This window comes from Amphibalanus amphitrite, unplaced genomic scaffold (assembly GCF_019059575.1).
Source record: "Amphibalanus amphitrite isolate SeventyFive unplaced genomic scaffold, NRLGWU_Aamphi_draft 000703F_arrow, whole genome shotgun sequence".
In the NCBI taxonomy this organism is placed as follows: domain Eukaryota; kingdom Metazoa; phylum Arthropoda; class Thecostraca; order Balanomorpha; family Balanidae; genus Amphibalanus; species Amphibalanus amphitrite.
In genome coordinates this window covers 204,556-225,878 of record NW_024882197.1, presented here as the reverse complement: position 1 = coordinate 225,878, position 21,323 = coordinate 204,556, and the positions used below count along the sequence as shown (strand labels likewise).

The 21,323-nt window shown below is 51.6% G+C and overlaps 1 protein-coding gene across 1 annotated transcript in view; it reads left to right on the top strand.

Moving 5' to 3' along the window:
- Positions 1 to 21,323, top strand: part of LOC122364853 (tyrosine-protein phosphatase 99A-like) — a 75,303-nt gene that overhangs the window by 20,170 nt on the left and 33,810 nt on the right. Inside the window, exon 2 of the mRNA XM_043335631.1 lies at positions 19,872 to 20,177. Coding sequence (XP_043191566.1) covers positions 19,872 to 20,177 — 306 coding nt within the window. The remainder of the gene's footprint in view (positions 1 to 19,871; positions 20,178 to 21,323) is intronic.

Here is a 21,323-nt window from a genome sequence, read left to right as displayed (position 1 = left end):
CTTGTAATTTTTCAACTGAGGTGCTGTCGTGTTATGAAAATAATGAATGCACTTCCATGCTTTTCTAGGGTTAATTATGGTATAGGTATGCTAATGTTTTGCCAGATAGGCAACAGAGAGCCGATGGCTTATTAAATGAAAGATGATTTTGGCACAGTGAAGTAGTGCGTACAGATGATATATTTTTTATTTATTAATTAATTACGGGCAGTTGACGGGAGACGGGCGGTGGCTGCGACCTGTAGCGGCGCCCATGCGTTGTGAAATGTCAGCTTATATACATGATAAGGTATATACGCTAATCTAACTTTTATTTCCGTCAGATGTGATGTCGATTCTTAACAATAAACGACAAACAAACAAACGTGTTTGCAGCACGGGGTAGGCATTGAGCATCACAATGTCTCGTTGCATTTAGCTACAACGTCCGACAACGTCCCGCCGCGTGTCGCTTGCGTTACAAATTTTGCGGGCCCAACATTAGCTTTACCAGAAAAAATCGTTATAATAACCGTCATATTTGTGTAAATTTACCGTCATGAATTTGTGTACGATTACCACGCGAGTGTTCCTTTTGGTACTTTTTACCAAAAACACATATTTGTGCGTAAATGTAACGCGAGATCCGCGGTAAAGTTACACTGAAAGCGGTTCTCCTACACAATAGTGAAGCACTCCGAAGCTAGCAAAACACACATACAAGTGTTCTTTTACCCAGAAAACAGAGTAATTTTACACCAAAAAAATGTTCCTTTTGGTACTTTCAATTACACCGTTTTTCCGCTCAATATTTCTGTGTGTTAAATGCAACGAAACATTGTGATGCTCAATGCCTACCCCATGCTGCAAACACGTTTGTTTTTTTGTCGTTTATTGTTAAGAATCGACATCACATCTGACGGAAATAAAAGTTAGATTAGCGTATATACCTTATCATGTATATCAGCTGATATTTCACAACGCATGGGCGCCGCTACAGGTCGCAGCCACCGCCCGTCTCCCGTCAACTGCCCGTAATTAATTAATAAATAAAAAATATATCATCTGTACGCACTACTTCACTGTACCAAAATTATCGTTCATTTAATTAGCCATCGGCTCTCTGTTGCCTATCTGGCAAAATATTAGCATACCTATACCTAATTAACCCTAGAAAAGCATGAAAGTGCATCCATTATTTTCATAACACGACAGCAGCTCAGTTGAAAAATTACAAGCCCACCTTAGCACTCCGACAAAGCTGGATAATTTCCAGCAGCTCCTCCAATGTCGCTCCGCTTCAGATTTCAGACTCGGTCTTGATTGCAGTTATCGGACGATGACCACAATGCAGTATTTCACTTATTATTCACTTAGTCACTCATTACTCAGCTTATTATCGAACTAGATAAACACCACAGCACTGTTTTATCTCACTGATCGCACAAGAATGGGCAAACCCACTCTGCGCACTGCAGCCACAACACTCCCCCGCCGGCCCCCGCGGTCCCCGGCGCACAACTGACAGATTGCGAAAATGGCGCCGCCGCCGTCAGCATATAGCTCAAAATTTCGCTAAATTTACACTGGTTGACGTAAACGAACGGTGCTCTGGATGTGTACCGCAATTACCAGTGCGACACAACACTCATTCGCGTATGGATACACTTGCTTTGCATGGAAACATATCAGTTAGGTATTTGAACATCTGTTATGCTGTTACATTATCCTGTTTTGCGTAAAGATGCTTGTGTGGTGTAATAAAACTGCCGATATTTGTTAGATAACCAATAAATGTCGTATAAAAACAAGCTTATTCTTGATGCCTTTACTTATTATGGCTTTGTGCGACGGATACCTTGCTTATTTATCACGAAAATACTTAAACTAAAGATATTTTACTAAGTGAAGCAGAACTTTGAAGCTAATTGAACTATTTACGAGTATATTGAACTTGACATCGCTCAATATTTCTGTGTGTGTGTATCTGCAAGGGATCCGAGCATTAAACTGATAAGTTTCCTTTGAGCCTGCTAACGCACTTTATTATACATGATACAACTTAGTAGATACAAGATAGAGTTCCTCGGAATTTCACATGAAACATCAAATGAATGGAACTGAAAGTACGTAAGGCTTTGAAAACAATACAGTTTTACCAGGTAACTAGAGTGATTCAAAGTCGCGTTTTTGACACCGCCCGCTGTTTTTAGCATCATGGGGACTCAAAGAGGAAAGAGGCATCAGAAAACGGCTCCATCGACATAATCAGCCCTCGCAATGCGATTTATCTTGCCGGGTATATGCCGATGTGCGGCTGGCAGCAGGCAAACAGCGCTCACATGTGACCGGGGCGGTACATCCCGGCGACTCTGTCTGCAGACTGACAGCTCCCCAGCTGCGCAAACACCAATGAATGGCTCCAGAGGGAGCCGCTCGCCGCGCCTGTTTGTGCTCCCTCCATAATCCATGGCCGCAGAAACAGCCGTGGAGTGTTTGTAAATATGGCCGCAGCAATACTGCATGGTCCGCGTGCTGCCAGATGTGGCCGAACTGCGTGAGATGGCTGAGTCAGCCGGTGACGTGAGACCGGCCCCACCATCAGCCCGCCTCTATGCATACATTTGTATTATATCGCATTTCATCAATGAAATGGGGTGAGTCATAGAGCACTAACGAGAGACAGCACTGTCGGAATCGACCGTAGCACAGGTTTGTTCTTCATTTCATTGATCACATATGAAATGATTGTTCCTGAAATATTCATAAAGGAAAATAGAACTTAGACCCACAACTATATGACTGAAAAATGCCCATTTTGCCCCACAATCATACATTACGCTATGAAAAGAGATTGCATTCCGTCAGCAGAATTCCGCGGTGGGCGTTGTTTTCATTCCAGTGTCCCATTGTTCTTCTACGACCGTCTGGAGGCCGCATCCATCACTGCTGACACAAATAAACCAACAGTCTGCCTCCACCAGTGGCCATTCAGAGGTTACCGCACAGACGCAATGAATAAAGTCAACATCCTGCCAGTCAGCTCCTCTCCGCCCTCATCCCATTCATTATCGGCACCGGAACAAATACACTCCCCTCCAGACCGGGTCCTTATCAAAGGACAAAACACACAACCTCCATTACTCCAGACCCATCTTATCTCACACACGCCCCTCTCGGAACCCCGTCTGCGCAGTGCAACGGACAGACCCGCTGTCTTGAACCGTCGCCTGATGCGGGCACCCCGGCTCGCTTTCGGCCGAATTTCGGGCCACAAATGGCTGACCGGGTCGTTGCCCCGTAGCTGCGGGTCGCCCAACTTGTCAGCCGCGTCACCCGGCGGCGGCTTTGATGTCGCCGTCCGTCAACTGCGCCGCATCTGTTCTGCACGTGGCCCCCTCACCCCCCCCCCTCCCCCGCCTCCGCGGTGGGGGACCTCCCAGTAGGCTGACTGCCCACTGTGAAGCTGCGCCACGGCGCACGGCTGCCGGATTTTATTTGCTTTGGGCTGGGGCCTCATGGAGTGAGGGTGGCCTCTATTCGTCCGTCGGCAGAACCCGATTGAAGCGGTCTGGGTCGCGACCTGCGGCCTCTGGAGGCCGGAAGTAGCTGTCACGTGCCACCCGGGGCACGGACTAGATCTGGGCCGCCGGGTCAGTTTGTGCGCGCAGCCAAGGTTCTGTCAAACAGGAAATCGGCGTGAACCTGACTCAAACGGTGCCAAATGCCACTGCGGTTTGCCCGTGCTCTATCATGACCTTGTGGTTGTGTTTATTTGCAATAAAACACGGCTATGCTATGCCGATGCGTCAATAAAAATGGTAATCTGTTTGTGGTTGTTACTGGTTGCCTGCTTACATGCAGTGTGACAGTGTCAGCCTCTAGCTTGCCATACTTAATCGTTTCTAATAGAACCGCGCTGTCTTTTCCTTGAATCGAACCATTCACGAACACCAAATCTCACGCGATCGCCACGGCGGCCCCTCACCGTAACAGTTTCCCTACATCCGGTCCCGGCTATAGCTACCCACCAATTACTCGCATCACGTGCACCCTGAGCTGATCGTGGCGACGTCACGTAGTCGCCTGCACCACCACGTGCGAACGTGCGCGGGCTGTGGGCCGTCCGGGCCGTCCTCCGGGGCTGCCGCCGCCCAGTTTATCGGGCCCAGCTGCGAATGCGATAACACATTAGCTGACGACGGCCGCCCGCCGCGCCACGCACCGGACCGAGACGATCGGCCCCGCCGCAATTACTGATTGTCTCTCGGCACGTGCTGTTTGTTGACCCTCGCGGGTTTGAGCGGCGCTGTGCTGGTGAAGAGACGAGGCGCCTGGTGACTGGAGCCACGCACAGGGAACCGGAAGATGGGAGCCGCCCGCCCCGCCCCGCTCCGGTCCGACGCTGCCGTCGCGTCGCTCCGTCGCAATCGACGGCCGCATCCGTCGCCGTCGGAGCTCCTCTGGTGTGACGAAACCCGACGGCAGCCGACGTGTATGCGTGTGTGCGAGGGTGTGTGTCGTTGTGTGTTCCGCAGACCGGAAACTGGAGCGTCAGAGAGCGAGGGAGCGAGCCAGAAAGAGCGTTCGGCTTTGTTGCAGAGAATCAGCTCACCGAGCCGACTCGCAATTCTCGCGAGGGTGTGTTTCACTGTTTAGGGAGCGTCAGTTGTGTACACAATACCGTTGAGCGCATAGAGCCAGCACCGGACAGCGAACTGCTCTCAGCACTATTACCCTGCGCAGGCAGCCCGGTCGTTCTACTGAGAGCCAGCGATGATACGTGAGCCCCACGCCGCACGCCGGGCCGCCGAACACCCGGCCGCCCCACACCGTCGGACGTTTCATCGGCAAATGGCCGGTCTTCGCCGGTGTCGACGGGCGCTAAAAACACGATGGGCTGTTGGTCGGCCCGCAGAGCGGTCGCCAAGTAGTCGGTGGTAATTTATGGCCAATTCTGCCGTCGGACTCGGAAGAGCTCGGGGAGGGAGAGCGCGCGAGGGGCGTTAGGGCGCACGAAAGACGCTCGTCGAAGTACTCAGAACATAGCAAGATTGTTAATCATGAACAAATGTAAGAAGATAATTCCGCCTAAACATAATAAACACCACTGAAAACCTGGTATCACCTGTGGTTGATCAATCACACAAAATTCGTAAGACCCCGAGTAGACGCCATGCCCGTCCACGGGAGCGGCTGCCTAAGGGACGGACCAGCGGTGGACGGCGGTCCTCAGCAGCCGTGATAATGGGAGATGAAGGGCGTGATATGTGGCCGTTATAGTGAAGACAGATGCCGTCTCGAGGGTAATTTATGCCGTGTCCAGCGCCGCTTGTTTCGCCGCGTCTGCTGCCATTTTGGGCCCAATTTGGAGGCGTTAGGGACCGACTGGACGCAGTGCTTATATGTTTCTAGAAATGAAATTGAATGTAGAATTGCGTTGAGAAATCATATGCAGATTACAATTGTTTGTTACGTTACCGACAGATTTCCCTTCCCACTGCATACAGATAGCGTCTGTTCTGCTAAAATAATAAATCTCACTGTGCGTGGCCCAGGCATGTGTAACGTATTCCAAAACTCGGCCTGTGACGGCTGTTAGTTTTTCGTTGACTCGACAGCCGACAGAGTTCTGCGAACCGTTCAACGCTGCTCACTGAGGCGGAATGAGCAGCGTTTTCAGAACGACCGGCACAACATGGCGACATTTTCGCGACGTCCCCTTCCTCGGAGCCGTCGGGGCGGCGCCGTGTCGCCGGGCGAGCACCCGGCCCGGCCCGGGCCAACGGCCCCGTTTAACGGCCTCCGACCATCGATTGATTTGGGAGTCGCTGTGAGTGAGTCGGGACGGCGGACGTCTCACGGATCTGACGACCGGTCATCTCGACAAACAGTGGTGTCTGGACTGAGGTGTGAGGGAGGTGAGCCTGCTTCAGCCGCCAGACGGCTGCCAGGCAGCCAGGTACCGCTGCCTGCTGCCGCGGCGCCGTCTGGAGTGCCGGCTGATGGCGCTAGCACCACCCGGCCGGAGTTTATTGGGCTCCAGCGAACTGCAGGTGCTGGCCAGGCATACAAGGCGTCTTGAAAGGGCGCGATTTGTGTGTGTTGCAGCCCTGCGGGCGCCGCCATGCTCTGGTTTGTCGCTGATTTAGGGGGCGGCACGATAAGCGGCTTTAGTCAGTGTGATTTAAGTGCAAATGATATCAATGAGCTCGCCTGTGGACGGGATTTATCTGAGTGCCCCGCATCTATGATTGCCTATCATTTTCACAACATATCCAGACCACCTCAATGTAATGTCAGCTGTCAGACATCACTCCTTAGCTGTGATGTATGCCATTTTGCACACGTTCGTTTGCAGCCGCAAAATCATTTACATACGTTTAGCAGCCGACCATCTCTTACCAATGAGATATTTAACCTCTTACCAAAACCAGTAACGCCTAATACATTAACCATAGATCACAACTGAGGCTTGGAGCATTCAAAAATGTAATATAGGTGACCTGCGCAGCCGATTGTAGCATTCAAAAATGTACCTAATATAGGTGACCTGCGCAGCCGAAGGTGGCACCGCGAGTAATGTGAGACCTCTCATCCCCTGCAATCGCCGGAGCGACTGCTTATACCAGCGAGACAGCATGTTGAACACATTGCTGTCGGGGCCCCACGTGTGTGGTGATGCACTGCTCAATAATTTAGCAGTCGGCGGCGGCGCCGACCCGTTTGTCTCCCTTGCGTCGGCTCTCCGCCGCCACAGGGGTCTCCCCTGGGCACGACCTTGGGCGGGGGGGGGGCGAAAATGGTAGAGAATGGGACATTTCATGACCTAGTCGTTGAATGAAATTTTTTTCTGGTATAGTACTATACTATACCAGAAACACCCTACTTAGGGTGTTTTTATTCGCTGCATTGAGACTTCTGTAAGCAATCATACCTACCAATTTTGTGATTACATGTAAATCTTGGAATTCCATGATCACCGGTCTAGGAAGGATCATTGAAGTTAAATACAATTGCGGACCAGAGTTGCGGCCGGGCGCTAGTCAAACTCATTGAGTTACTGACCCCCGAGCTGATCAGGCCGATTGCATTAGACCCAATGTCGTCTTGTAGATTAGGAGGGGTAGGGGAGGGGTGGGGCTGTGCCTACAGCTCCCGACACACTGGGTCACTGCGCTGAGCTGAGTCTGAACTGTGGTTTATCTATGGGTACTCCAGCGTGATTTACCATGCAACACAATATGCTGATCGTTCTCCTGATTCAGTAATGCTGCGTTCATCTTATTGTAATAAACAACACTGTAGATTGTAACGTATTATTTGTGATAAAAGTGTAAATGGGTTGTGTTAGACGTTTATAATTAAAAAACAAACGGTTGACCATTCAATGTTTAATTTAGTATCGAACCGTACCTGCCTAAGAAAACAATTATTTTCGACTGGTTAGGAATTGTCCGATCGGTGATATACCGGCTGTAGTAATAAAGCGGCAATCCAGCCCGTCGGATTTCTCCGAGCCCCTGACATCTCCGACCAATGTCCGTCGGTCGGACAGCCGCTCGGTGGGCGGCTACTGCAGCTGAGGCCTGAATAGTCGGACCGGAATGTCCGACCGTCTCCCGGCCCCTGATTACGGAGCCGATATGGAACAATGGAGGCCATCCTGACCAGAGTTGGTGCCCGAGGCGACCGACCCTCCCCGGTCGGCAGCATAGAGATCTTATATACATAGAGATGACATGCACTTAAAATCGTGGCGATTCAGTGGGTCTTTTTAAGCAACTTATTTTCAGCCAGTAGCGTGCCAATATGGCTGAGGCATTGTTAGTCTGAAGAAATTATTACGGAGCGAGCGAAGCAAGCGTAGTCTTTCGTAGATTAACGGAAATTTCTGAGTATGAGCGGCCGGCCGACCGGCCGGCCGGCCGTGGTTACGCTTTTGCGAGGCTTATATCTCAGCAACCACTTGACCGATTTACACTCGATGATTTTTCTAGGGTAGCTTCATTCCTTCTACCAAGTATTGGACTATTCTCGATGCATGTGGGTGACCGCTTATGCACGTGCCACGTGCAAAACGAAGAGGTGTCAGTTTTGCAATTGTTGCAATATCTTGGTAACTACTTGGCCGATTGCGCTGAAAGTTGGTATGTAGGTAGGCAGTAGGCACCCACTAGGCAATACATATCCATCTGCCACAGTTGGGGTGCTGCTGCACGTGCGCACGTGCAGGGGTCGATTCCAGATCTCGAGAACGGCTGAACCGATTGTGCTGAATTTGGTACATGGTTAGGGACCAGTTAGTAGGGTGCCGTGCAAAAGTCAGTTGTGACCCATTTTGCACGTGTGCACGTGCAGGGTGCCGCTTCCAGATCTCGAGAACGGCTAGGCCGATTGCGCTCAAATTTGGCACATCGCTATGGGACCGGTTAGGAGGGTGCAGTGCACAAGTTAGTTGGAGGTGTCCCTTGCAAATTCGCTTGTCCAAGGCCCACCCTCTCGCTCGCTCCGTTGGTCGCCCCAAAAGGCGTTTTACTGGTTAAAAATATTGCTGTTCTTTCCTGGCTGATTTCATTCCTGAGGTAAGCAATGAAATTTGTAGCATGATTTCATTTTGTGTTTTTATTGAATTCCTTAAAAGCTCGCCTAAAAACATTCTCTCTCATTCAGGCTCTCATCAACCCGGCAGGCGGTGGACCTCCCGGCCACCTTCCGCGCGGTGGGGGGGGGGACATTTTTGTGCCCCTCCCCCTCCCGTATCTCCGAAACTACTGGACGGATCCGTAACATTCAAACGATGTTCGATAGCCCTGTCAAATTTGTCGACGGAACTCCAATTTCATTGACCTCGGGGTCACCGATGACGTCACAGGTCAGGTCAAAGATAAAATGTTTCGCGTACGTTAACCCGCGCACCGACGGGGGGGGGCGGATATCCGCCCCCCCCCCTGAGGTTTTTCGCGAATAGCGGGAAAACCGCGCTACGCGCCGCGAAATTTGGTACGATTATTCCCTAATCAATTTTACACATGGTGTGCAAGTTTGAACCTCCTACCTTTCAAGGTCAGGTCACTAGGTCACTTTGAATGACCCAACCTCAAGTCACTTTTTTGCAACTTTGTCACCGTGCCAGAGCTACAGTAGATGTTGGAGGCCTTTGAAAGTCGCAGGATGTTATAAGGTCATTAGTAGCTACAATTTGTTTATCTCGGAATTTTGATATCGGTGACCTAAGGTCAGGTCAATATCGCGACCTCCCCATTATAAGTCAATGGGGGAAAAATCAACTCCCTGTTTTTACCACTAAAACGGGTCGGAATGGCCCCATATACCATACATGACTTCATATACGATCAACCTTCACTACCTTGAGGTCTGTTCTGCTGTTGGGCAGCTGTGAGGTCATGTGACGTCATCAAAGGTCACCAAAGTTTTTTTGCCAATAACTCCGTACAGGAACAAGATACAGACGCGTGGATGGTCTCATTGTGTTCAGCTCGTCGAGACGCATCGAATGATATACATGATGACCTCGAGGTCACGTGACCTGAGGTCAACCTTTGACCTTGACCTTTCGAGGTCAACATATTTATCATTCGATGCGGATTGACAAGAGGATCACGATGATGCCCTTAGTTTGTTCCTATCTTGACTAATTCGAAAGTTATTCGAGAAAAACTCTCTCCATATCTAGCGCCGCCATTTCGACTTTTTCGACCCCTGTGACGTCATCTTTGACCTGACCTGAAAATGACCTTGGTAAAAATTGTAGATCTTGACCGTGCGTATCCGATGCCGTTTACCGCTTGTCGCTATCTTGCTTCGTTCTCGAGATCTCAGGGGGGCGGTCATCCGCCCCCCCCCCCCCGTCGCGTCGGTGCGAAGTTGGCGCAGACCCCCGTCGGTGCGCGGGTTAAAAATAGGGCGTACGTTGCCTAGTATATATGTTGCTATTAGAGGTCACTGATAATACCATGTCAGGTCACAGGTCAGGTCACCAAGGGTCAGCATATGAACCAACTTTACTATTTGCTAGGGTTGTGCGATGCATGTTTTATGGCCCCCCTGACATGGTCCCCCCAAAAAAGGTTACAGGTCTAAGGTCATTTGGGTCAAGTTCATGGAATTTTCAGGTTAGGTTCCTTGAGATTTGGTCAAGTTTGGCGCTTTCGGTCAACCGTCGTGAAAACGGCTGTTCTGAACCTTTCTGAGCACGGTGCAAGCTCAAATAATATACATATGTTGCATGTTCCCATTCAACGATACATTAACCCTCGCCGGACCTATTGGTTTTCTACATACGCGGCGGCCGGGGGGGGGGGGGAGGGGGTACGATTTCCCTCGCCGTTTCGCCCCTGATGAAGCTAGAGCGTCGCGGAAAAAACAAGCGTGTGCGCCGTTACAAGACGCAGGGACTGGTAGCCGATTTTAAGGTCTCATGAGGTCAGGTCAAGTGACCAAGGGCCAGGTTTCAGTTTTTCATAACTTCGCAAAAAAAGACGGTCGGAGAGCAGCGATTTTGGCATCATCGTGTTCGCCTCGCTCAGGCGCGTCGAATGGTATACTTTTTGTTCGGGTGAGGTCAACTTGAGGTGTTGACCTCGGGTCAAGGGCAGGTCAGCTCCCCCAGATCACGAAGCTGGTTGAAAGAGGTCATGTTACATATTACTCGAATCGGCAGGTCTTCCTGAGTTTATTGGTGGCTTTCCCGACTCGCTAACTCAATTTGATGGGGAGTTATTGATGAAAAACTCTAATGACCCAAGTATAAAACTGCAATGAAAACCGTAAGCCTCATGCTAATAATTATATTCAAAATAGGGCCAAGAAAATAAGACATGTTGGGCAAACTGACAAACTGACTTTTGTCAAACCGTCTTACGGTTTTTATTGCAGTTATATATGTAATCATGAGCCTCAAAACCGCGCTTTCTTTAATCAATGACCCAAGCGACCATAAATGACGTCACGCAATGTCAACAATGCAAAAGTGAAGCATCGGACCTTGCAAGGCGTGCAAGAAATCACTATTCCATGTGCTGGAGACAGTTTGAGATAGTTCTCGGCGCTAACATAGCAGTTTTCATTTTTCCCCATTGACTTATGGTGAGGTCACCTAATGGTGAGGTCACGTGGCCGACCTGACCTCATGTGATTTTTAGGGAAAATCCGAGATATATGTACAAGTTGTGAGACCTCTGGATGATACTACATCCTGTAAGTTTCATCTCCCTGTGAAAGTTCCTCTGGCACTGACGGCGTTGCGAAGTTGCGACATCTGAGGACTGTGCAGAGGTTCACTTATGACGTCACAGGTCATTGACCTGACCTGACCTGAAAATGCGGTTGGTGTCACAAGATGCGGCTTGGATCAAAGGTCAGGTATGCCAAGTTTCAGCTCTCTACACTGAAAACAATTTAACCCAAGGCTGGCGAGTAAACCGGTGTTTTACGGGTACCCCTATCCGCAACCATTTTTAACCACCCTCCCAGGAGAAGTGCTAGGTCCCATTGCGGTATAGTCGTACTTGCTCTGAGCGGATATAACCGCTGTCAGCGAACTAGTCCGCTGAGAGCAGGGACGACTACACTGCAATGGGACCTTACTGTACTCCTGGGAGGGTGGTTAAAAATGGTTGCGGATAGGGGTACCCGCAAAACACCGGTTTACTCGCGGGCCTTGGGTTAAATTGTTTTCAGTGTATCGCCTGCGTGTTCGGAGCTATCGTGAAAAACCCTATAGGGAGGCGGCACCCGCCCCCTCCCCCCCGTCGGACGGCGAGGGTTAATGATACATGCAGTACCTGATACGAGCATAAGGTTAAAACATGCCTAATTTCATTTCAATAATAACGCTCGAAAGCGTCACAGCTAGACTAAAAAGAAAAAACTGTACTTAAAAATAAGCGGATGTGAACACAATCTCCTTGACCGAATACTTACAAAATGCAAGTCACGGGCCATGGCACCCCAGAAAACCTTGCTTAAAAAGACCCACTGAATCGCCACGAAATCAAGTGTTTTAACATAGGCGTGTCATCTCTATGTATATAAGATCTCTATGGTCGGCAGGACTGATCACGGGAGTGAGTTCGGTGGGACAAGGTTCCGGAGCGTCAATAATTGGAACACTCCCGCCATACAAGCAAGGAGTCTATGATTTTGAATTGCATCTTATCATATTTTAATACTTATAGACTAATTAAAAGAAAAAAAAAAACTTTAAGGCTGCTGTAACATATAATATAACTGCTCCTAATGCTGTAACTCGCTATTTATTTCAATTCAGGTAAAGCTTACCTTCCTTTCTGAATGCAAATAGAAGCTCCATCAACGCTACACCTGAAAGCCGGGATTTTGCGAAAGCGCACAAACACTCACAATCCCTCAGACAAACACGGTCTGGCCGGGCTGTCACTCTGCGCGCCAGCCTGTGATGTTCAGCGAGCCTGCACCGGAGCTGAGCCCAGTTTGAGGCTCCCATCGGGGTCACGTCTGTCTCCAGTCACGCACCGTTCTCAGATACAGACTCAGCAGCGTGAAACACACCGGGCGTGTAAACAAAATCTCCCCTGAATGCCGTCCAAACAAACTGGCAGAACGCCGTCCGTGCGTTATTGTAGAGATTGAAATGCTGTCAGAGACCACTCTTAGCTTCTTTAGATATGAATAGTGAATGCTCGATTCATTCACAGATGGTAGTCATCATTTACGGTCATGATAACGGTTAACGATTTGACGCAAATGTAAATATTTACGGCGTTAAGTGTGCCCGTGACTAATGGTTGTATCCACTTTACGATTCCTTATCGGCCGTCATTCGATTTACTCCGCATATGCGGGAGCAGATTGGCTGGAAAATGAAGCCTATAGTGCGCTCGACAAATGGTGACTGGAATCGCTCAGTGAGTCGAAAACTCTTCCAGTCCAGTGTCCCAAAGTGCGCCGCCATCTGACGCCACTGTGATTGGGTGCTTTTATTCCGGCCCAACAATATATTACAGTCGGCGGGAGTTGCCCTCCCAGCCATGTGTTCAATCTGCGATGGCTTATTGCGTGATGGCCTGCCGCGCTGGTGCCACGGCGGCTGGTGTGTTTGCGTTCTGGTCCATTGGGGACGACTCCCCGCGCCGGCCGAGCTGGCTTTGGTGGGGACAGCAGACAGATTATCATGAGCCACCCTTCAATGGCGACCGCCGACCGATCGTTTATTATTCACACCGGCTATTGTCACTAACGCGTCACTTGTGACTCCCGATGGCCGCAGGGTGAGCCGCAATTGGGAGCGAATAGCACACAAGGGAGAAAATCCTGTTAGAAATGGAGGTCGGGAATTGGGCGATTTAACGGCGGGACGTAATGTGATGGTCGTAACGGGCATCGCTGACAATAACATTTTATCTTTTATATCTGCTGGTTTCCCTACAAACGGGAAAATTTAATTACTTTGCTAAGTCGTTGCAATACTACAAAAATGTCGATTTTGCTGATTCATCTCAATAAATGAGTTTTCCATAAGCACTGATTAATCAGCAATAGTCGCTGAATCCCAGAATTTCTCCTATCTCTGTCCTGAGTTTAATGTGGCTCCTCCGCACCCCGTCCGAGTCCGTTAGCGGCGAAGTCGTTTTCATTACCGGCAGCCCCTCCTTCCTACACCAACCCAAACCATTCGGCTAAATCTAGCTCAACACCTGGCGGCGAAGGTAAACGGTGCGGCGGCGTGGGGTCAGGTCAGCGGCACGCACCGCCTACGTGCCGTGGTGACTCACCGGTGACCTCACCACCCCCTGGTGTGCTCTGGGGCGGTCCTACACGTATACCCACCTCTAGTCACCCACTGAAGACGATACAGTGCACTGTTGATGAGTGTCCCAGCGTCGATGATCATGAAGGGACTGGTCGGTCAGCGCTCATATTATGAGAAGCATTATACGGCGGCAGCGCGGTGGTGATGCCGGTGACAGCGGTGGTGGCAGGAGCGGTAGTGGAGGTGGCGCACTCCAGGGCCGATAGCGGAGGTAGCGACGCGGTCGACGCGACGGTGGCGACGGGCCGACGGTGGCAGTTGTGACTCACGGTGTCCAGCGCGACACGCAGAGACGACTCACGCGATGTGTGACTCAGACGCGGTAGGTACGCACCGCGCTCAATTGGCCCAGCACGCCACTCAGTTACGCCCCCAGGGCATGAGCGAGTCACAACACATGACTCACTTTCGATTCGTGACGCGTCGCGCTGGACATCAGCGGCGCATTAAACCAATTAGCGATGACCAGACCGGCCTCTCCGCTGGCCGAATGACGCGTCGCCTGGCGCCCCATGTCCTGGCACCCCGCGCTGAAGCTGTTTACCAGGGTGTCGATGTTGGCTTCCTGCTTTGGTTGGCGTGACGGCGGCGCGGTGCTCAGTGGCCATTTGCGAGCGGACCGTGCGCCGTCTCCGGGGCCCTATCATCGTCACCACGCAGCCTGTCAACGCCGGGGAGCGGGGAGGGACGACAGCGGATGGGCGGAACGCATCCAGAGTAGTTGTAACAGCAGGCCTATTCTTAGTCGCCCGACGCCGCGCCAGGCCGACGCCTCCGCATCACTATGCCGCGTTATTATCGCTCTTAGATTGATGGGCGAGGCCCGCCTCCTCACGCCCGAACCAATCAATGGTGATTTGTTTTTGCACGCGAAGATGCATCACAGAATGAAAGAAGGGGAGGCGGAGGGCTGACTGGGCAGAACAGCGTGCGAAAGTGCCGCGGGTGGTGCCGTCCAGCCAATCAATACAGACCGAAGCACAGAGCGAAATGCAGCTGGAGGTGCATCTGGTGCCGGCTGGCGGGCGCTCATGACCTCGGCGGTCGTAACCGGGGCCCGTACCGGCCAGCCAAGCCGACGATTGGCCCCATCTGCATCCCTGGGGAGCGCCCGGTCCGCTCGCCACAGTTTGGCAGCGTTTTACCGCGTTCGGCAGCGTTTTACCGCTGTCGCCGTCTGGTCTGGTCGCTGGTGATCCCCTGGTTATGGCTGCAGGTCAGTAATAGATTCCGGCGGCGTACTACTTCACTGCCGGTGAATCGGTGAGGCTACTTAATTCCACTGGCGGTGGGTTTTATTGCGACCCAGCTTTTGCGAGGACAGAAATAGAAAAGTCCAATCGTATTCTATAGAGGCAGCCACTGAAAATGGTGCGCTCCTCTTTTATTGCTCATTTGTTGTTGGTAATGCAGCTTTTGCTACGGCAAGAAAGCTGATTTGAAATTTTATGGTTACTGATCAACATTGTTGTGGGTAATCCACCGCTCATTTTGCGGTCTGTAAGAATGCTGATCTCGAATTCTACGAACATGACTACCGGTCTACAATTGGTACTGAAGTTGAGAGCTTCTCAACTTCACCATAACTGAATTATTCCGGCACTGAGCTTCGCTGTTACCCAATCCAATACCCTACGCAGAACTTTGTCCAGCATCAGTTAGCTACAAACTATCTCCCTCGTTGATCGAAAACCCTGGACGATATCACCGAGTACACGTCCACTAGCGTTTCCGCTGTCTGACCTAGCGGGTCCGCTCCACCCACCCATCCCCACCCCTTTCAGCCAGTGATGGATGGGGCACGCATGTGGAGGAGGGAGGGGCGGGGAGAGGGGCAGATAACGGGTCAGCCGATGACAGACTGCACGCATAATTGCTGTATGGTTCCGGAACCCGTCCGCCGCGTCAGCCACGCCGGCCGCGGCCACTGGAGGCATTTCCGGCACAGAATCAGGGCGTCGCCGCCCGGCGCTGCCGCCTCAAAGTACCGTGAATTCGCCGGACGGCGTCTGCACCGGCGGCGGCACTGGCGTCGGCGCCGACGGGGTCCGAGCGTCGGTACCGACAGCGGCGTGCGCGAGGGCTGAGTCACGTCCGCGCGGCAGGGGGCACCGAGCACGGGCGCGGCGGTGGCGTCGCGCCAGCGGCCGGGGACCGGCGAGGATGAACTGCGGTCGCCGGCGCTGCTCGGCGCGCCGTTCAGTGCTGCGCTGCATCAGCGACCGGTGCCATCCCTCACTCTTCACATACCGCAACACGCCTCATTTGTCTTTCTCGGGCCGTCTTTTGTGGCCGAGGAGAGGCAGTAATGGTGGAACAGCGCGGCCAAAGGGTGCACGTCCGTGCCGCATCGGCCGAGCTGAGGCGCGATACAGCGGTCCAGACAGAACAAACCGCATGGGGTGGATCGTGGTTTGCGGGAGACCGTTAGATCGCAGAATCATTGAGGCGACAGTAACTCGAAGTGTCGGTGACGGAGAGGACAGGGACGTCTCCGAGCTCGACAGGAAGCAATTGCCTTTAAAGGCAATTGCTTCCTGTAATATTGTCAGCGCAGTTTAGTTTGAAGAGCCACACAAAGCTCGCAGTTCTTTGACCGTTTTGACACGTTAATCCCAAGATAACCTCGGCGTTTTCCGAGCCGTCAATCTAAACAGCCAACTCCCCTCGGGCCTCCGGGCCGTTCTAAATCCATTGTTTGAAGAAGCCTTATGATTTTCATTGTTTCACGACTTTTGTCTCATAAAGTCCGTCAACTGATCTTATCTAGCACATGAGTCTCATCATCCTGTTCCGAATAAGAAGCCGCTACCGTTTCATAACCACTGTTGCCTTAGGACCTTGACTGTTGTCAAGACACTCATCCTGTTCGCCATTTCCCAGTTGCTCCCCCATCCCCGCCCACAGGGCTGACGCGGAAGCGTAGCCCACACTCGTCTGCCACCGCCGCCTCCCCGACAGAAGGAACGCGCGCACCGCTGACGATTTGGAGCGGTGTTGTGAGCGACCATTTGAGCGCCGTCACCACTGGCACCGTTCCACGAGACAGGGGAGGGAGGAGACGCATCCCACTTCCCTGCGCAGGTCTGCTGAAAGATAGCTCCCCGCATTCATGCATTTCACTGTTATTGGACTGAGACAAAACAAATATTACGTCTGTGATACATACGAGACCATGTAGGAGATCTTAACGGGTGCCTGTTGGTATTCAGTACGCTGCAACATTCTACCGCATGCTTTCTCGCGTGTATGTGGCCAATACACCAGCTAATATTGGCTCAAGTGCCACTAACCGACGGAAACCGAGCAGATTGCTAAACTCAACAGCAGTGTTTCCAAGGCAACCGAGCCTCCACACGAATGCGCGCGTTCAAAATCACTTTCCCGTTCCGGCCGTTTACGTGGCAATGCTTTTCGTCATGGCAATGAGGATTTACGTCGAAGTCTAATTTCGCAGAGCCATCGCTGGTACAGAATCACCCTATCAATAATGGAGCTGGCGGCTCGAGTCGGGATGGAAGGGACGGGAGGATCTCATATCTGAGTAACGTCGCCGCCGCCGCCGCCGCTGCCGGCTTTGACCAGGCCTCCCGGCAGCTGTTGGGGCGTCGGGAGTCGGGACCATAAGAGAGCCGGCCGCCCCTCTCGGGCCGTCGCCTGTCACCACCCACTAGTCACTCGTCAACGCCCCTCCGGGTTAATTAAGGCCTATTAGCTCCCCGGTCATTTCACTTGCCGCCTGCGTATTTATGAGCTGGGACACGCAACGCGGCGCGGGTGGGGTGGATGGCGGAAAGGAAGTCGGATGGGGGAGAGCCATGCCTGCTGACGAGCTGAGTGGTTGCCAGGCGGCTGCGTGTCTTGTGCTCCCTCTGCTCATGGCTCAGAGTCGCAGCTCGAGTCGAAGCCTGACTCAGCCTGTCGTGCCGCGGCTGCTCCGCAGCAGCCCTCTGCAGCCCCGAACTGTCACAGCCGGCAGCTACTGGCGCTGCCATGAGATCTATGGCTGCCGACATGGCCTGACGCGGGGTGGGGAGGGAGGTCTGGCGGGGGAGGGGCTGACGCCGCCGGGGGCTAGAGGCCATCAAGCCTGACGCTATCAGCCCCGCAGCTGTGCCACGGAACAGGTGTGCGCTCAGCCTTTTTTGCCCCGGCTCTCGAGTGATGTCATTAGGGGCGTATATGGGTATTGCGGTGGCGACAGCTGCGCTAGATTGCGTCCGGCCGCAGGCCACGGCCAGAAGGCGACCTCAGCTCGGAGATTTTCGCAGCACGAGAGCAACTGAGTTGCTCAACTGTCAGTAAGACGCCCGTTATAGGATCACAAGGTGGAACAGAGCTGACCTTATTTTCTGCTTGTAAGCCAGTCATTCCGTCCATTTTGACACGAGGTAAGCTCTAGTTGAGTCAGAATCGATACTGGATTAATAACCAGATTACAGTGGCGGGCCCTGCGCGTCACCTTGAAGTGACGACGCGGGTCTGTTGGTGAGTAGATTGTGGGTACGTTGGGGGCCTCCCGCTCTCAGCAGGCTCGTCATGATCCGTTTGTTTTCGCTGCGTCGTACTCCCGGCACGTGTTGGCGGGTGTCCAGGTGCCTCGGGGCCGGGCAGCGGCGGTTCGACACCACCGCCCCAGGGCGAACAGAGGTCCCCGAGCTCATCATAGACGTGCGTGTGCCCGCCCCGAGCTAACTCACGTCGACTCGACTTGACTCAGCTCACTACGAGTCATTACACTGCGTTGAACCATACCTCCACCGTATGCGCCAGAGCTGTGGGCTGGCCGAGGGTATCCGTCACACCACCACAGTTCCACCACGCTGCGTTAGTGTATCGGGAAGCCCGGATAATTGGCTCCGTCTCCGTTTGACGCTATCGGCCGACATTCCAGGCTCGTGCTCGGAATCCACAGTGACGTGACCTGTCCCTCACAGCCTCGAAAATGAACGCACGTCTCAGGAAGTGCGTGATTAAGGAAGCCAGGCATTACTCATGCAGACAGTTTGCGGAAGAGATAGTCACCGCGCTTGACATTTGCTTAGCATTGTTAAACTATCGGTTCTTTGATTCGGTCAGATGTTTGAACTGACTGGCAGTACAAAAGAAAGAAAGGCTTACGAAACTGAAAATAACTCATATAAAAGAGGATCTGGCAGGTTGCCTCTGTTTAAAATGCATACACATGATTTACGAACATCTTAAATAATGCATCGATATTACATAATCACTAACCAATCAATCTATTATCCAATGTTTAATATATCTCAGCACGAAAAAACACAATTATTATTCAAATACATGTATGTTTTATACGTTTTGTCTTTTGCAGTCAAAACAAAATGTTTATTGCCATTTGTCATCAAACCATTCCTGTTCACTGTCCGTATAAATCACCGCTGAATGTCATCAAATTAATCGGTGGAACGCTCTATGTTTCCATGGCAAGTCATCAGATGATTAATTGTTTATGTCGTACTAGCAAACGCTGACAGTCACCAGAACTCCCGGGATTTTATATTTGACTCAGCGGCGGGCGAGTTCGGCTACTGTGCCAACATGCCGGAGACGTTTGCTGTCCTGATAACATCGGACTCTGCAGCGGGCCGCGCACCAACAGGGAATTTGAGACGCGCCGCCTCTGAGGCCCCGCATTTGGCGGAAAGTCGGCGAGGGATTCACTGCTAACACCGTGTGAACTACAAGCCACGGGACACAGATTACACGCGCCGAAAGCGCCTATACCATACGCTTTATTTTTATTGCAGTGAAGAAGGGTTTACCGGAGAAAAAGACAATCCGCTGTGTATCATAGAACCTATTGTTTTGTTAAAAAAGTGTGGTGTCTTTGATGTCACTTAATAAAACATGAAACATATGTATATAACTTAAATATTTAAAGTCTATGTATTCTTAAGCTTGACTGTAGATTGTGACTAAATATTAATGCCCTAGCCTAGCATGTAAAAAATGTGTGGTATCTGCTACAGGTCCCAATCTGTTGTGATTAACACGTTAGTCCCTTAGAAGACGCGCTCGTTTGTGCCCTCTCCCACTAACTCTCCGCCCCCCTTCGCAGCACGGGGTGAGACCAAGACGGTGTCGGCCGGCGCCAACCTGACCTTGACCTGTCCGCGCCAAGCTGAGGTCAGCAGGCCGGCTACTGTGTCGTGGGCGTGCCGCGGCTGCGGTCACGCACAGGGCGAGTTCACACTGGCGCGCTACGGGCCGGATGGAGCGCTCGAGCGTCGGGAGGAGCGGGCGCGCCTGCTGCTGCCCACCTTCCAGCTGCAGATCTACCCGGTGGTGGCGTCCGATGCCGGCGAGTACACCTGTATCGTGGACGGATATGACGACGGACGCTCCATTCAGATCGTGGTTGACGGTGAGTGACCGCCCAGGCGCGGTCAGACGACATACAACCACGCTGCATGCCATTAGTCACGTCGGAAGTCGCATGGGCTTTTTGAATGACGACTGCAGCGAGCTTAGGTGGAGTCAGAGGGAGCCAAAGCCCTAAAAGTACGGCGGAGCAGTTTATACATGGACCATTTCTATTTTGCGCTTTTTTTCTGCCGCGCATTCAGAGGCAAGACGACCCACGTGAATTAAACATCACGTGCCTCTTTACAAAACAAATGGAGCTGGAACTTTGATAATTGTCGTAGGCCCGGGACTTGTTTTTACTTTCCAAGCAAGTCCAAGACTCTGAAGAATTAATGAGTTGCCTGCAGCCAGTTGGAGAGGTGGACTCTGTTTCGGCCAGAAACTGGCTGCAATGTAGTGCTGGCCTTGGTTTCACTTTGGGCGAGAGATGCGTGCGTTTGCAGTGAGTGGGTGGGTTTTCATTGGCTGCAAACCGTTCCGTTAGAACGCTGCCGCTCCGCCGGAACGTTCTCTTTCAAACTGTCTCGGCGGGCCTGACTTCCACAGTTGTGGCTGCAAGGCGACACAAAGTCGGTCACAGCGCCGTTTACCTCAGCTACACAATGTTGCAGGGTGTCGGAGCGATAGGTTGTCAGTAAAAAGTGGTTTACTGGAGTGAACGGTACGTTGACAGCCATTGGTGTACGTACATATCGTATCAGCATGTTTCGATGTTGGTCGTGAAGCTGAACTTCCTCATACTTACGATCGAAATTCCCAGCCAATAATTCCCTAGTTGTACTTTACTTACAAAAGGTCAGATGTTTAGAAATGACATAGTACAAAACTATTAGCACCCGTGTATCGGGTAGATCCCACTGCGGTAAATCCCATTAGAGTGCATGCTTCTCAAGCTCGTGTGCAATAATGTGTTGAAATGTGACTTGACGATCAAAGCAAACGTGATGGTCTAGGTGATAAAGCTGAAATGGTAAGTACGGCAATTCCTTTGATCTGTCTTCAAGCCATGCTCTTTGACGTTTATCGAATTCAACAATGTCGCCACATGCTGTACCCGTAAATGCTGAGACTGGGCTGACAATAACTGGTCACTCTGTCCTTTGTTCTTCGTTGTAAACGAATTCATGTCCCACAATCTGATTTC